The 17,154-nt window shown below is 36.3% G+C and overlaps 1 protein-coding gene across 1 annotated transcript in view; it reads left to right on the top strand.

Moving 5' to 3' along the window:
• MTREX (Mtr4 exosome RNA helicase) overlaps nucleotides 1-17,154 on the top strand; it is a 93,515-nt gene that overhangs the window by 54,478 nt on the left and 21,883 nt on the right. The window contains exons 17-21 of the mRNA XM_043887287.1: nucleotides 798-970; nucleotides 1,567-1,635; nucleotides 10,394-10,522; nucleotides 13,943-14,053; nucleotides 15,524-15,712. Of these exons, the coding sequence (XP_043743222.1) occupies nucleotides 798-970; nucleotides 1,567-1,635; nucleotides 10,394-10,522; nucleotides 13,943-14,053; nucleotides 15,524-15,712 (671 nt within the window). The remainder of the gene's footprint in view (nucleotides 1-797; nucleotides 971-1,566; nucleotides 1,636-10,393; nucleotides 10,523-13,942; nucleotides 14,054-15,523; nucleotides 15,713-17,154) is intronic.

The following is a 17,154-nucleotide window of genomic DNA, read 5'->3' as shown; positions in this document are numbered from 1 at the left end:
ATACTAGAAGATCCAAAATAGTGCTACTCAATATAACTTTCTGTGGAAATATTCTCTGCTATTCAAGTAGAGAAGTCAACACCCACATATAACTGTTGAGCATTCTGTATGGTACTAGTGTGACTGAAGAACTAAATGATTAATTTTATGTAATTTTAATTATTTTAAAATTAAATAGCCATGTTGTGTGTGTGTGTGTGTGCATGCACACTCAGTTGCTCAATTGTGTCCAACTCTGCGACCACATGGACTATAGCCTGCCAGGCTTCTCTGTCCATGGAATTTTCAAAGCAAGAATACTAGAGTGAATTGCTATTTCCTACTCCAGAGTATCTTCCTGACTCAGGGATCAAACGTGTGTCTTTTGTGTCTCCTGCATTGGCAGGTGGATTCTTTACCACTGAGCCATCTGGGAAGCCTCATGTGCTGTCCACTGGCTATTATACTGGGAAGTGCTGACATGGTTTACATAAAAAGTTTTACAGAGCAGTGCTTATTCAACAGAGTAGGTCTCTCCCCATCCACAGGAAGGCGTTAAACCACTGCCACTTCAGAATTGCTTTGAGGATCCACAATTAGTGAGTGGTGAACTGTGAAGACGAGATAGAGAAAGTGAACCTTAATGAAGAAGGGAGAAACTAGGCAGCATGCTTTACGGGTGTCTCTGAATCTTTTCCTCAAAGCTTTTAATCTGTGCAATGTGTAGTAGTACAGTCTCTACAGTTGTAGTAGTCAAAGATGTATCCTTGGTATTACCTACATAATTTTTTGATACTGTGTATGTGTTTTATTTATAGAGGTGAAGAACTCAGAAGAACAGTATAATAAAATAGTAATACCAAATGAAGAAAGTGTAGTCATCTACTACAAGATTAGACAGCAGCTTGCCAAATTGGGTAAAGAAATTGAAGAATACATTCACAAACCGAAATATTGCTTACCATTTCTACAACCAGGTCGTTTGGTAAAGGTATGTCATTTTTACTATAAATTTTTCAGTATATAGTATTTTTTAGATAAAGATTCCAGTATTTTTTCTTTTCTTTGGTGGATGCTTCCTGCTACAGTAGTTGATCTGTACTAATTTTATTGTTTAACCTGTTTCACATGATACTGATTAAGGAAGGAGGGGTCAGTTGAACGCCTTTTAATCTCTACTGGTTTTCATTTGGAGGAATATAAATTGAAGTAGACAGTTTTGGAATTAATATGAAATATTACTAGTTATGAAATTCTGTCCAAAAAATAAGGCAATTTTAAGACCTGGATGAATTCATTAATTATAAAAGATTTCACATATAGTCCAAACAAATACAAGATATCATTTTTCACATTTATTTGCCAACTGAGAGATTCCTGTTGCTTCCTGGAAAGCCTGTGAAATTAGGCAGTGATTTCTTTCTGTAGTGTCAGTGTCTTTTTTTTTTTTTTTAATTTTAAATGGATCTTTCAAAAAATATTTTATCAGGAAAACTCAGAATGTTTTATTAGCCTACAATGTGGGCATGACATCTAAATTGCGTTTTAACATAAATACTTTTTTTACTTGCTTTACTTTCTTTTCAGGTGAAGAATGAAGGAGATGATTTTGGTTGGGGTGTAGTGGTGAATTTCTCAAAGAAATCGAATGTTAAGGTAAACTGTTGTCCTGAAAGTAAAATTGTATATAAATTTTTAGTGAAATGTTTCTTCAGGATCAGAAAATCAATCAGATTAGAAGTAGCATTACCTTAAGAGAAACTATAATAAAGTCTATATAAGGAATTAACTTTTCAATTAATCAGAGATTTTATCCTTAAAGTGGTATGGTTATTTTCTTAACACTATCACAGATTTTAATTTCATGACTATCTTACATTTCTTCTCTGAGTTACCAGTCCTTTTTTATACATTTCCTATAAATTGAATATTAGAAAAAATTAGCATCTGACATTGGAAATTAGAATTTTGATTTGGGTATATATCAGAGACTTAAAAGCAAGACCTTAGGAAAGCTGGTCAATTTTAATTTGCTCTAATTCATATGAAGGCAATAATAAAGTTGATTTTGGTCATTATTTATTTAAATACTTTGAAAATGTCACATACATAAAATCAAGGATGATTTTAATCATTTGTTAGAAGAATGATCGCCTCAAAATTAAATCAGCCTTCCTGTCTATTGTATTTTCTTTACTAGTTGTAGGCACCAACTAAACAGGTGCCAGTAAGTGATCTCAGGCAAGACATTTTGTATCTCCATGCCTGTTTTTCCTTATTTTTAAAATGAAAGGTTTGCGTAAGGTGACATTTACACTGTGTTAAGGTTGACCATTTCATGAGTTTGTTATCATTAACTTATTAATCCCACCTTTGTGTAAGGGTAATTGAGAATTAAGTTTTGGAATTGAAAATTAGTCCTGAAATATGTAAAGGAAATTTGAGATACTGATGCCATTTGTTGTGGAGAAATAAAGTTCCTAGGTTTGTGGTAGGTGTTTTGATTAATGGTCTATGGTTAATCCTACTGAATAGCTTCTTAAGGATATTTAGTTTACTATTACTGTTTTCATAAATAACTTTCATTAGTAACTTAATTTGCAATAATTTTTTTCAAAGTATTGTCACACTCATTGTCTCATTTTATTCTAATTTAGGAAGCATTCATTGACCACAGACACAGAATTCCTGTACTCACTTATTTGGTGAACATAGCATATAGTGAAAATAACATGGCAATATAGGAAATACTTCAGTAAAGACATAAACAGAGTGCATTTAGAGCAGGAGGAGGAAGATATTTTGTTTGAGCTGTTCGAGGTGGCACCTGAGGAGGAAGAGAATTTTTGAAGTTTTAAACAGAACCTTAAACACTGAGTAGAATTTCATTTCATGGATATTCACTGGTGGAAGTAGTATGCAGCAGGTGCAGAACACTTCAGATTAAGGGAAGGAGAAAAATCAAAGTATTGAGATTAATCACCAAAAGTACTTAAAATACAGATTTTCACATTTTAAGTATGTGGCTCTGGATTTAAACATTTGAAAGCAGTAGCTTGGCATTGAAGGTTAATTGGTTGATTGGTTTGCTTGGCTTTTTTATTTTTTTCTTCCAGTTTCATTGAGATACAGTTTAAATACAGCATTATGTAATATTAAGGTGTACAACATAATGATTTGACTTATATACATCATGAAATGATTATCACAATACATTAAGTGAACACCCATCATCACATGTTGATACATTAAAAACAATTTTTAAACTTTTCCATGTGATGAAAATTCTTAGGATTTACTCTCAACTTTCATTTTTAACCTATAGCATTGTTTATTATATATATATATCATGTTGTACATTATGTCCCTAATATCTGTCTTATGACTATAAGTTTGTATCTTTTTATTACTGTCATCTCATTCCTCCTTCCCTCACCCTTGCCTCTGATAACCACAAATCTGAGTTCTTTCTCTATGAGTTTGTTTTTGAAGCATAATTAACCCACAACACTATTAGTTCCTGTTACACAACATGGTATATTTCTATACATTTCAAAGTGTTCACCTTGATACTTTTAGTTGTCACCATGAAAAGATATAGGCTGTATTCCCCACACTGTACATTTCATGCCTATGAGTTATTTATTTTATAACTGAAAATTTGTACCTCTTAATCTCCCTCACCTACTTCTTTCCTCTCTCCCCTCCCCCATCCTTTCTGACAACCATCTTCTCTCTGTGTCAGTGACTTTGTTACCATTCAGTTATGTTTGTTGATCAGTTTTGTTTTTCATATTCTACAGTTATGTGAAATCATCCCATATTTGTCATTCCCTATCTGGCATATCTCATTTAGCATAACTCCTTCCAGTCCATCCATCCATGTTGCTGCAAATGGGAAGAGTTCATTCTTTTTTTCATGGCTTAGTAATATTCCCCTGTGTTTATGTGTGTGAGCGACATCTTCATCCTTTCCTCTATCAATGGACTCTTGGCTTGCTTCTACATCTTGACTCTTGTAAGATACATAGTAATGCTGCAAAGAATGTAAGGGTGCATGCACATTTCCTTTTGGATAATAGTGTTTTTGTTTTCTTCAAATAAATACTCAGGAATAAGATTGCTGGATCATTTGGTAGTTATATACTTACCTTTTTGAGGAACTGTCATACGGTTTTCCATAGTGGCTGCACCAATTTACGTCCCCACCAATGGTGCACGAGAGTTCCCTTTTTTCCACAACTTCTTATTTCTTGCCATTTTAATAATAGCTATTCTGTCAGATGTGAGATGATACCTCATTGTGATTTTGATTTGCATTACCCTGATGATTAGTGATGTTGAGCATCTTTTCATGTACCCAATGGCCATGTGTATTTCCTCTTTGGAAAAATGTCTACTCAGCTCCTCTGCCATTTTTTAGTTATGTTTTCTGTTTGTTTGTTTGATATCAAATTGTATGTTCTTTAGTCACTAAGTTGTGTCTGACCCTGAGACCCTGTGGACTCACATGTAGTTCATCTCACTTTCATGTGATTCGCCAGGCTCCTCTGTCCATGGCATTTCCCAGGCAAGAATACGGGAGTTGGTTGCCATTTCCTTCTCCAGGGGATCTTCCTGACCTAGGGATCAAATCTACATCTCCTACTTGGCAGGAGGATTCTTCATCACTGAGCCCCCTAACCCTTTATTGGATATAGCATTTGCAGATATCTTTCACCATTCAGTAGGTGATCTTTAAGTTTTGTTGATAGTTTCCTTCACTGAGCAGAACCTTTTCAGGTTGATGTAGTCCCATTTTTTTTTTAATTTTTGATTTTATTTCCCTTGCCGGAGGAGACAGGTCTGAAAAAATATTGCTAAGACCAGTGTTAAAGACTTCATTGCCTGTGTTTTCTTCTGGCAGCTTTATGGTTTCATACCTTACATTTAAGTCTTTAATACATTTTGAATTTATTTTTGTGCATAGTACAAGAAAGCAGTCTGGTTTGATTCTTCCACATATAGCTGTCCAGTTTTCCCAACACCATTTGTTGAGGAGACTGTCTTTCCCTCATTCTATATTCTTGCCTGTTTTGTTGTAGATTAATTAATTGCCAGTATAAGTGTGGGTCCATTTCTGAACTCTATTCTGTTCCATTGATCTGTGTCTTTTTTTGTGTGTCTACCAAGCTGTTTTGATGACTGTAGCTTTGTAGTATAGTTTTGAATCAGAGTGTGTAAGATTGTTTTAGCTATTTGGGGTCTTTTGTGAATCCATATGGCTCATATGGTAAAGAATCTGCCTGCAATGCACGAAACCTGGGTTCTCTCCCTGGGTTGGGAAGATCCAAGGGCCTGACAGCCCAGCTCAGTATTCTTGCCTGGAGAATCTCATGAAGATTGGCAGGCTACAGTCATGTCAGTTGTGTCTGACTCTTTGCGACCCCATGGACTATACAGTCCACGGAATTATCCAGGCCAGAATACTGAAGTGGGTGGCCTCTCCCTTCTCCAGGGGATCTTCCCAACCCTGGGATCAAACCCAGGTCTCCTGCATTGCAGGCAGATTCTTTACCAGCTGAGCCACAAGGGAAGCTCTCACCTTCCCAGGTGGGAAATAGGTAAAAGTGAAGTGAAAGTGTTATTCACTTAGTCGTGTCTGACTCTTTGCCTGCCAGGCTTCTCTGTCCATGGAATCCTCTAGGCAAGACTACTGGAGTGGGTTGCCATTCCCTTCTCCAGTGACTTCCCTCGTGGCTCAGTGGTAAAGAATTTGACTGCAATGTAGAAGACCTGGGTTTGATCCTTGGGTCGGAAAGATCCATTGGAGAAGGAAATGGCAACCCACCCCAGTATTCTTGCCTGGGAAATCCCATGGATGGAGGAGCCTGGTAAGCATGGGTTGAGAAGAGTCAGACACAACTGAGCGACTTCAGTTTCACTTTAATGAAGATAATGGTGACCTCCCTCAAAAGATCCCATGCATGTCCTGCTACACTCAGTGCCCCCAACCCTGCAGCAGGCCACCACTGACCCACGCCTCTGCTGGAGACTCTGGACACCCACAGGCAAGTCCAACACAGTCTCTTGTGAGGTCACTGCTCCTTTCTCCTGGGTCCTGGTGTTCAAGCTGGAATTAGAAAAGGCAGAGGAACCAGAGATCAAATTGCCAACATCTGCTGGGTCATCAGAAAAGCAAGAGAGTTTCAGAAAAACATCTGTTTCTGCTTTTTGACTGTGCCAAAGCCTTTGACTGTGTGGATCATGATAAACTGTGGAAAATTCTGAAAGAGATGGGAATACCAGACCACCTGGCCTGCCTCTTAGAAATCTGTATGCAGGTCAGGAAGCAAGAGGTAGAACTGGACATGGAACAACAGACTGGTTCCAAATCAGGAAAGGAGTACATCAAGGCTGTATATTGTCACCCTGCTTACTTAACTTATATGCAGAGTACATCAGGAGAAACACTGGGCTGGAAGAAATATAAGCTGGAATCAAGATTGCTGGGAGAAATATCAATAACCTCAGATATGCAGATGACACCACCCTTACGGCAGAAAGTGAAGAGGAACTAAAGAGCCTCTTGATAAAAGTGAAAGAGGAGAGTGAAAAAGTTGGCTTAAGATCATGGCATCCAGTCCCATCACTTCATGGCAAATAGATGGAGAAACAGTGGCAGACTTTATTTTTGGGGGCTCCAAAATCACCACAGATGGTTACTGCAGCCATGAAATTAAAAGACGCTTACTCCTTGGAAGGAAAGTTATGACCAACCTAGACAGCATATTAAAAAGCGAAGACATTACTGTGCCAACAAAGGTCCGTCTAAGCAAGGCTATGGTTTTTCCAGTAGTCATGTATGGTTGTGAGAGTTGGACTATAAAGAAAGCTGAGCACTGAAGAATTGATGCTTTTGAACTGTGGTGTTGGAGAAGACTCTTGAGAGTCCCTTGGACTGCAAGGAGATCCAACCAGTCCATCCTAAAGGAGATCAGTCCTGAATGTTCATTGGAAGGACTGATGTTGAAGCTGAAAGTCCAATACTTTGGCCACCTGATGTGAAGAGTTGACTCATTGGAAAAGACCCTGATGCTGGGAAAGATTGAAGGCGGGAGGAGAAGGGGACAGTAGAGGATGAGATGGTTGGATGGAATCACCGACTCAATGGACATGAGTTTGAGTAAACTCCAGGAGTTAGTGATGGACAGGGAGGCCTGGCGTGCTGCAGTCCTGGGGTTGCAAAGAGTCGGACACAGCTGAGCGACTGAACTAAGTCAGTTCAAGGAAAACAGCAAGCCCGTCTTCCACATCATTAGCTAGTCCAATCTTACTCTGTCTTTTAACTGAGCAAAGTCTTCTTAGTATTTTTCAACTGAGGGTATCCCACTGAGTGTCTAAAGTGAGTGAAAATCTTTTCAGTATCATTCAGCTGAGTTTCAAAGGTAACCTACTTCTCCCAAAAGGAATTTACTACCAAATATCTTGACTCCAAGAAGGGAGACAGACCCAGTTGACCTCTGCTACTACAAAGACTCTGGATCTTCATGAAGTTCAGACAAAGGAGAGAAGTACTTTACTCTTAAGTTTATTTGTTGGTCAGCAAAACTGCCGACGGGAAAAAAATGTATACCCTGAAAGTTGAGAATTATGTTTTATTTGTCAGACTTAAACAGAGGACTTAAGCCAAAGAAACAACCTCTCAGATAGCTTTGAGGGATTGTTTTGAAGATGGAAGGGTGGAGTCAGATACATAGAAAGTTTTTGTAAACAAAAACTAGGTAGTCAGAGCTACTGCTGTTAATTAAAGAAAACCGGACACCTTGAGTAAATGAATTTAACATTTCTCTGTGTTTGGGAAGATGCAGGAGCCTGGGCTTATTGAAATTGTTCCTTTGATATGCACCTTAACTGTCCTGTTTTCTCTGCCCTGAATCCCCTCAGAGTGAACCCTTGGGATGGGGTGGCTGAGAGGCTGATAGGTTGATGGCTGGCAGCCTGTTTTGTCTTAGTCCTGAGTTCCCCTCAGGATCCACCATCAGGGGTGGCTGCAGTCGGTAATGGATGCATCATTCTTTGTTTTCTCATTTGGCAGGTGACATGACATTCTTTGTCCACAGAGGGAAAATGCATACTAAAGAAGAAAATATTTTAAATCATTTTAAGGAGATAAAAATGCATCATCAGTATTGCGTGTTGTTGCTTTACATTCTACAATCTTGATTATCAAAACTATATTTCTCTTATGTGACGGGTGATATTATTGATCTATCTTTATCAGAGTACAGAACTAGAAAACGTTTGCCGAGAGAAGTTTTATCATCTTAGGAAATAAATACAATAGCAAGTTTTCATTTAATGCTCCTAAAAAGGAGGCTTTGGAATGATTTTCCATACTAGTACTTGAGAATATCTCTGTAATGTTGTAAGTGGTTTTGGTAGTTCAGCATACCCTGTCTTTGCTTTGTATCTATACCATACTGAAAATTGTTTTAAAAATCCTTTAAAAATTATCATATTTGGGGAAAAAAAAACATGCTGAGACAAAACTAGTTTCCCTTTTGAATTGGAAAATGGAGTTTATGCTTTCTTTGAAGAAATTTGTACTCAGAGGTTTAATTGATTATGATTATACTTTTGATTTGTTTTGAAGATATATTTTACTATTCTTAGGCAAATTCATACGTTAGTATAGAAATAGGTTGTAGGCATGAATTAATGGGTATTTTTTGACAATTTTTGCATAAGTCTGTGCAGGAGGGATGGGAGGAGATCAAGTAATCGCTTCTTTCTCTGTTCTCCTCTTGATCAAAATAACTACCCCTTATGGGGAACCTACCTGTATTTTTGGTGGGAATGTAAATGTGTGCAGCCACTATGGAAAACGGCATGGAGATTCATCAAAAAACTAAAAGTAGAGTTGCCATGTTGTGCTGCGCTTAGTCGCTCAGTCGTGTCCGACTCTTTGTGACCCCGTGGACTGTAGCCCACCAGGCTCCTCTCTCCATGGGGATTCTCTAGGCAAGAATGCTGGAGTGAGTTGCCATGCTCTTCTCTAGGGGATCTTTCCAAGCCAGGGATTGAATCCAGGTCTCCCACATTGCAGGCGGATTCTTTACCATCTGAGTCACCAGGAAAGCCCAAGAATATGATCCAGCAATCTGACTCCTGTCATGTATCTGGACAAAGCTATAATTCCAAAAGATACATGCACCCCTGTGTTCATTATTCACTGTAGCCAAGACATGGAAACAGTCGAAATTTCCATCAACAGATAAATGAATAGAGAAGATGTGATACATGTATACTATGGAATACTGTTCAGTCATAAAAAGAATGAAATAATACCCTTTGCAGCAGCATGGATGGAACTAGAGATTATCGTACTAATGAGTCAAACAGAGAGAGACAAATATGATATCATTTATATGTGGAATCTAATATATGACCCAAGTTAATCTATCTAAAACAGATACAGACTCAAAGAAATAGAGACCAGACTTGTGGTTGCCAAGAGAGAGAGGTAGAGGAGGGATGGAATGGCAGTTTGGGATTAGCAGGTGCAAGCTATTAATATAAAATGGATAAACAACAAGGTCCTACTATTATAGCACAGGGAACTATATTCAATGTCTTGTGATAAACCATGATGGAAAAGAATATAAAAAGATTGCACTGTATGTATAACTGAATTGTTTAGCAGAAATGAATACAGCTTTGTAAATGTAAACTGTGAAAGTGAAAGTTGCTCAGTCGTGTCTGACTCCTTACGACCCCCATGGACTGTAGCCTGCCAGGCGCCTCTGTCCATGGGATTCTCTAGACAAGAATACTGGAGTAGGTAGCCATGCCCTTCTCCAGGGGATCTTTCCAACCCAAGGATCAAACCCAGGTCTCCCACATTGCAGGCGGATTCTTTACCATCTGAGGCACCAGGGAAGCTGTAAACTGTACTTCAATGAAAAAAATAACTTCTCTATTTACCTAATTTTATACGAAAGAGATTATTCAAATATTGAATCAAAAACTAAAATAATCTACTCTCAGTGTATTTTTCATCTTGTTTAATGAGAGTTATTTGAAAATACATATTTATTTTCTGATACTGATCATTCTTTTGGTTTCATTTTCTAATTCTAGCATAAAATGAACTATAATAATAAGCTGATCATTAGAAACTTAACGATGGCATATCAGGTGACAGTAATCATACTATTTAAATTCATATCAAGTAATTCCTCTGTTTTCTCATCCAGTGGAGCATGTTGAAGGATGAAGAGAGACAGGCTTCATTTCATGAAGGAGACATTGTGTAGTATATGCCAGTCATAGTGCTAAATGCAAGAACATAATTACTGTACACATGGGACTTATAATTTGTGTGCCAGTTTTTGAAAATTGATATACTTTTATCCCGTTTTTTTTTTTCTAGCCTAATTCTGGTGAACTGGATCCGTTATATGTAGTAGAAGTACTTCTGCGCTGTAGCAAAGAAAGCTTGAAAAATTCTGCTACTGAGGCTGCAAAGCCAGCTAAATCTGATGAGAAGGGAGAGATGCAGGTTTGTACTTTACTTTTCATTTCTAGATTTCAAATATTTATAATCACTGGATTTCCTGAATGTGATTAAAATAAACATGATTTCTAAATTGGAAGTTTTCAAGGTTTATTAAAGCCATCTAAAACCAGTAAGATGATTAATCCCTTTATCAAATTACAGCAAGGTAATTAGTGACATAGTAAAGGATAAAGAATTTAATAATGAAGCTGGAATTTACCTGGGCTAAAAAGATGTTTTATCATTAATTTGTGATTGTTTAATTTTACACTTTATTCCATCCATACTCTTTTTGCATTCCTGTGAAAATAATGACTGAAAATAGCCAGTCTTTTGAAAATAAGTTCTAAGTTTCCTTAAAATAATTTAATATACGTCCTTTTAATTAAATGCAAAGCATTCAGTTTGCCACATTAGAAACTCATATTGAATGTCTCCTATTTTATTTTAAAATAATTAATATAGAGTAATTGTAAGTAAACCTTATTGAGGACTTTTCAAGGATCTTTTTGTAGACCAATATACCAAAATTTTGTTATTTTTAAATAGTGCTTTAAGTATATGGTACATTGGCTAGGTCTTTGAAGAAAGGTCATTGTAGTGATACTTGTCATAATAGGCATTGGTTTCTACAAAGTAAAATCGGCCATTGCAGCATCATAGTCTGTTGCTTTGGGTCGATGAAATGAATGTGAGACTCAGAGTTGACAGTATTAGAAAGACTGTATTGTTAAACATTTTAAAATAATCATTTAAAAGCCTAGTTATCTATAATTCTGAATGCCACCTAGCTTTTGGTCTTTGTTCCTCACTCTTCTTTGTTCTCTAGAATTCCACCACCATTGAAACGTATATGATTTAGCTTTCCCTAACATTTATTTTGTCAGTTGACTGCTTGCCTGAAATTAGGCTAAAATTCTCCCAATCTGGCGTATATTCATTGTAGCCGAAGGAATCTTTTAAGTTGCTGCAACTTGGAATGGCAAATATGTGGCATACATCCCAACATTCTCCTTCTCTCCTGGCATACATTGATAATAATTCATGGCTCCCTTTTACATTCAAAGCTTAGACTCTTTCTAAGAAAATGATCTGATGAGTAATTCATTGGAGTTAGTATTTTAGGTGAAAACTGTTTGTTGTCTACCATGTTCTAGGCCCAGATTTTATTAAGCATAAGCATCTGTGCCTGTTTTACTTAAAGATAACGAGAAACTTTGCAGCTCTTAATAATACGATTTCATTTGGTTCAGTTGACAATCTCTCCAGAGAAGCCTTCACTGAACCCTGTGGGCCAACTGAGTGTCTTTCCTCCGCTGAAAAACCATTTTCTATTCAGTTTACTTTAGCATGTCTTACTAACGAAATTAAGGTGGACATGCGTAAGCATGAATTGCATCAATATATATAGTCTCTGACTTTAAGGGGTTTAGAGATAACGGAGGGAGCATTTTGTGTTCAAGGAGGTGACTTATCGAAGATATGTGCATGTTGTAAGCTTATAAAAGAAGTAATGAAATTTAGACAAATTTAGCAGATGAATGGATAAGGAAGCTGTGGTACATATACACTATGGAATATTACTCAGCCATTAAAAAGAATTCATTTGAATCAGTTCTAATGAGATGGATGAAACTGGAGCCCATTATACAGAGGGAAGTAAGCCAGGAAGATAAAGAGCAATACAGTATACTAACACATATATATGGAATTTAGAAAGATGGTAATGATAACCCTATATGCAAAACAGAAAAAGAGACACAGATGTACAGAACAGACTTTTGGACTCTGTGGGAGAAGCTGAGGGTGGGATGTTTTGCGAGAAGAGCATCGAAACATGTATATTATCAAGGGTGAAACAGATCACCAGCCCAGGTTGGATGCATGAGACAAGTGCTTGGGGCTGGTGCACTGGGAAGACCCAGAGGGATGGGGTGGGGAGGGAGATGGGAGGGGGGATAGGGATGGGGAACACATGCAAATCCATGGCTGATTCATGTCAATGTATGGCAAAAACCACTACAATATTGTAAAGTAATTAGCTTCCAACTAATAAAAATAAATGAAAAAAAAAATGTAAATTGAATCAATGGGGGAAAAAAAAAGAAATTTAGGCAAATTTTTAGGAATGTTAGAACTTTTTATTTTTTATTTTTATTTTATTTTAATTTTTTTTAGAAACTTTTTAAAGATACATCTGCATTCCAAGATATGGAAGCAGCATGTGCAGAGCACAGAACAGCCCTCTTTAAAAATAATTCCTAGTTTTTCTGTCTGATGTGGTTGAATGACAAAGGCACAGAATGAAACAGGGAGGGAAAGTATACCTTAAGAAGTTGAATACATATAAATATTATTTGCTTTTGCAAATTAATATTTTCAGTAGGACTACTGGATATAGGCAATTAATGCCATAGGCAGTTTGTAAGGAAATCTCATCTCTCAACTACAGTGATTGTGTAGCACTATTTAGGGTTGGCTGAATCTATTTCCTTTACATGAAATATGAAGAGGAAATGGGATTTCCATAGTTACCTTTCCCTTCTCTAGTTTTAAGTGTATGTAATGCGAAATTTAGCTTTTCATCAACATTTGTGTAAGACTTTGTAAAGTGGCTATTTCTTTTGCCTGTGAAATAAATCTTGAATTTATTTTTCCAGAAAAAATAAGATGGCTTAGAATATAGCTAGCTTTGGATAATAGTTGATTAGTAGAGGTTAACACTTTAAACAGTGTATTCTGAAAATTACTTTTATCACTGTTGCTTTGCCAGCTTCAGTGTGATGGTGAGGGAAGGGTATTCTTGTCAGGAGAATGCATGGAGGAAAGTTTGAAAATAGTTGGTTTTCAAGATGATGTCTAACAGAGTCATTCTGGCCCATCCAGAGATTACATGAATATTTCATGGCCATCTACACTTAAATAGTTTTTCCTTCATTTGTAGTGCTGTAGTACTTTTAGATATTCAAAAAGTACCAATTACTGAGGATGCAAAAATGAATGAAGTATGGATTCTGTATTGAGGGAATCACTTATTTTTATGTACCATTTGTTAGCCTGTTACTTAAAGATTTGAATTTGTTTTTACTTTTTAAATATAGTTCTAAGGATTTTCCTGATAGTCCAGTGGCTGAGACTCTGGGCTTCCAATGCAGGGGGCCCGTGTTTGATGCCTGGTCAGGAAACTGGATACTACATGCTGTGACTAAGACTTGGTGCAGCCAAATAAATAAATATATTTAAAACAAAATAATAGTTTCTATTAATGTATAAGCTTCCACAATGGTTACTATCCACTTATTATATCTGTCACATAATGTAAATGCAGTTTTCTTATAAGGATTCAAACTAAATTTAAGAAATGGCAGAATTTGGAAATGTGCAATGTTAATTGTTATATATATATAACTTTTCTGTTGGTAGGTTGTTCCAGTTTTGGTGCATCTCCTGTCTGCTATCAGCAGTGTTAGACTTTACATCCCTAAAGACCTTCGACCACTGGACAATAGACAGAGTGTTCTAAAATCAATACAGGTATACACATTAATTTTATGAATTAAATATAAATTTTATGTAAATATAAATAGATTGTATAACAAGGCAATTGATATGCTTTTAAATATATTGCTTTCTTTCAGAAAAACTATAAACACTGCCAGTAGTGGCAGTTATTTTTAACAAACACAGTGGCATGGCAGCAGATCTATATGTAGATTGCCCTCTCTGAATCTACCAACAAGTTAGTCTAAAGGAGGGCTCACAAAGTAAAATGTGACCACTGTTGTATGTTAAATATATTTGCTTTACTGGTTATGAATGAAAGTAACTATAGAATGTGTTAAAAGCTTTTGTATATAAAATCATGTGCCTAGACTTTTGACTACTGTAGTATAGTTAATACATGGATAAAATAGTCTTATGGAAAATTATTAGTTGGTTAGTAAATAAATATTTGAAGAGCATTTACTATGTAGCAAAGGCCATATACTAAAATCTGAGAAAACTGGATGCTTTTCGTGTAGAGTAGGAATTTTTAAGCTGTAGTCCATATGTGGGCTTCTTAAAATGAATAATTCTCTTAACAATTTTACAAAAAGTTTTTGGCTGATTCATATCAATGTATGACAAAACCCACTGAAATGTTGTGAAGTAATTAGCCTCCAACTAATAAAAAAATAAAAAAAATAAATTAAAAAAAGATAAATTTAGAGTTAATGGTAAAAAAAAAAAAAACAATTTTACAAAAAGTTTTGTGGGTAACCTTTTTTTTTTTTTTTTTTGCTTCTGATACTTTTTCTTTTTTTATTTATTTTTATTAGTTGGAGGCTAATTACTTTACAATATTGTAGTGGTTTTTGTCATACATTGACATGAATCAGCCATGGATTTGCATGTATTCCCCATCCCGATCCCCCCTCCCACCTCCCTCTCTACCCGATCCCTCTGGGTCTTTCCAGTGCACCAGGCCCGAGCACTTGTCTCATGCACCCTTCTAACTGGCCAAATCCTATCTTACGTTTAAGGCCTATCTAAGACCCTAAAAGTCTTCCAGTGGGATATCAGACTGTAATAACCTATCTCTTCTCTGAGTTCACATGCTCATTATATTTAGTAGTTAAATCATGTTAGAAAAAAAAAATGTAGCAGTGGGAATCTGGGTCCCTTAAAAAGTTTGTCTTTTTAAGTCTTTCAACTCAGTACCACGCACCCTAGGAATCAGCCCAAAGAAGTAATCAGAAAATTGAAAAAAATTTACACTTGAGATGTTCAGTTCAGGATTATTTATAATGGCAAGAAGTTATAGCAGTAAATGTACAGTAATGGGTTTTATCAATAAGTTGTGCCACATCCAGAACTTACTAAACTCTAAATATTAGAATTATTAATAAGTTATAATACATGTCTATGTGCATAGGAAAAACATAAAAGGAAATAGTGGTTTAGCTTAGTCTTAACTAACATTATCTGTGAGGTGAAAAATGAATTTTAAATATTTTGTTTCAGGAAGTTCAGAAACGTTTTCCTGATGGTGTTCCCTTATTAGATCCTATTGATGACATGGGCATTCAGGATCAAGGATTGAAAAAAGTTATCCAGAAAGTAGAGGCCTTTGAGCATCGAATGTATTCTCATCCTCTTCACAATGATCCAAATTTGGAAACTGTGTATACACTTTGTGAAAAAAAAGCACAGGTATGGCAGAAACATTTTTATCATAGAATTCTATGTATTTCACTATATGAAAGAGTATATATTTTTTTCATTTTATTTTTCTATTGGTCTCATCAGCTAAAGCAGGAAGATGTCTAGCTGTCAATTCTTACCAGCAAAAAAAAGTTGATTGCTTTAATTGAGATATCATTCACATAGCATAACATTCATCCCTTTAAAGCATACCATTTAGTGGTTGTTAGTGTATTCACAGTATGGTCTACAACTATAACCACTGTCTAACTCCAGAACATTCTCATCACCCACAAAAGAAACTTCATACCTATTAGCAGTCACTCCCCATTTCCCTACCCTCCAGTCTATGGCAGCTGCAAATCTCATTTTTGCCTTATAGATTTGCCTGTTCTGGAGGTTTCATATAAATAATACAATATGTGGCCTCTGTATTTGTCTTCTTAGTTAACGTCTTCAAGATTCATCCATGTTGTGGCATGAATTTGTATTGTATTCCTTTTTATAGCTGAAAAATATTCTCTTATATATGTGTTATACCGCATTCTGTTTACCATTCATCAGCTGATGAACATTTGGAGTTTTTCCATTTCTTGGCTGTTATGAATAATCCTGCTATAAACATTTGTGTACAGTTTTTATGTGGACATATGTTTTCATTTCCCTTAGATGGAATTGGGTAGAATTGCTGGGTCATAGAGGAACTCTGTGTTTAACTTTTTGAGAAACTGCCAAACTGTGTTCCAAAGTGGCTTCACCATTTTATATTCTCAGCAGCTTATTAAAGTTCCAGTTTCTCCACATCCTCCCCAACATTTGTTATTGTCTGCATTTTTAATTATAGCTGTTCTAGTGGTAAGAAGTAGTCGTTTACCTTTTTAGGGTAACTAGCTGTGTTCTCTAACCAGTTAAAGCATTCTTACAGCCATTCTGAATACTGAATTTAGAAAAAGCTTTTTGAAGTGAACACGTTTCTTTCCACTATCCACTTCTCTTGAACTAGAATCTCTTGTATATCCAAATATCATTTTCTCCTTGAAGTTTATAACTGTTTGTTTTTATGCTTTTTCAGCTTTTATCACATGCCACTCTTACTGTGTTTGTCTTTCTGTCTCACAAACTAGATTTTAAGCTCCTTAGGCTCAGGTGTTTCATTTTAGCTTACTTGTACTCTCTCATATCTCCCATAATGACCTGTTTTTATGAAGTAGATGCCTGGTATTTACTGAATAAATAATATGAGTAGAAACTTCTTGGCCTAATCAAGTAATGTGCTCAGCTCATGGTTTTCACAGCACTGCCCCTTCCTAGCTTTTTGTGAACTGACATGATGTGGCCCTGTGCCATGCTGGGCACAGCAAGTATGTTCTCAGTGAACATGTGGTATATATACTGTGCCATGGCCCACCATGAAGGTTTCTTCTCAAAATGAGAAACTGAGACGTTAAAAG

The sequence above is a fragment of the Cervus elaphus genome, chromosome 25, assembly GCF_910594005.1.
Source record: "Cervus elaphus chromosome 25, mCerEla1.1, whole genome shotgun sequence".
Taxonomy (NCBI): Eukaryota; Metazoa; Chordata; class Mammalia; order Artiodactyla; family Cervidae; genus Cervus; species Cervus elaphus.
The sequence above is the reverse complement of the archived record's forward strand: the minus strand, read 5'-3'. Positions and strand labels throughout refer to the sequence as shown.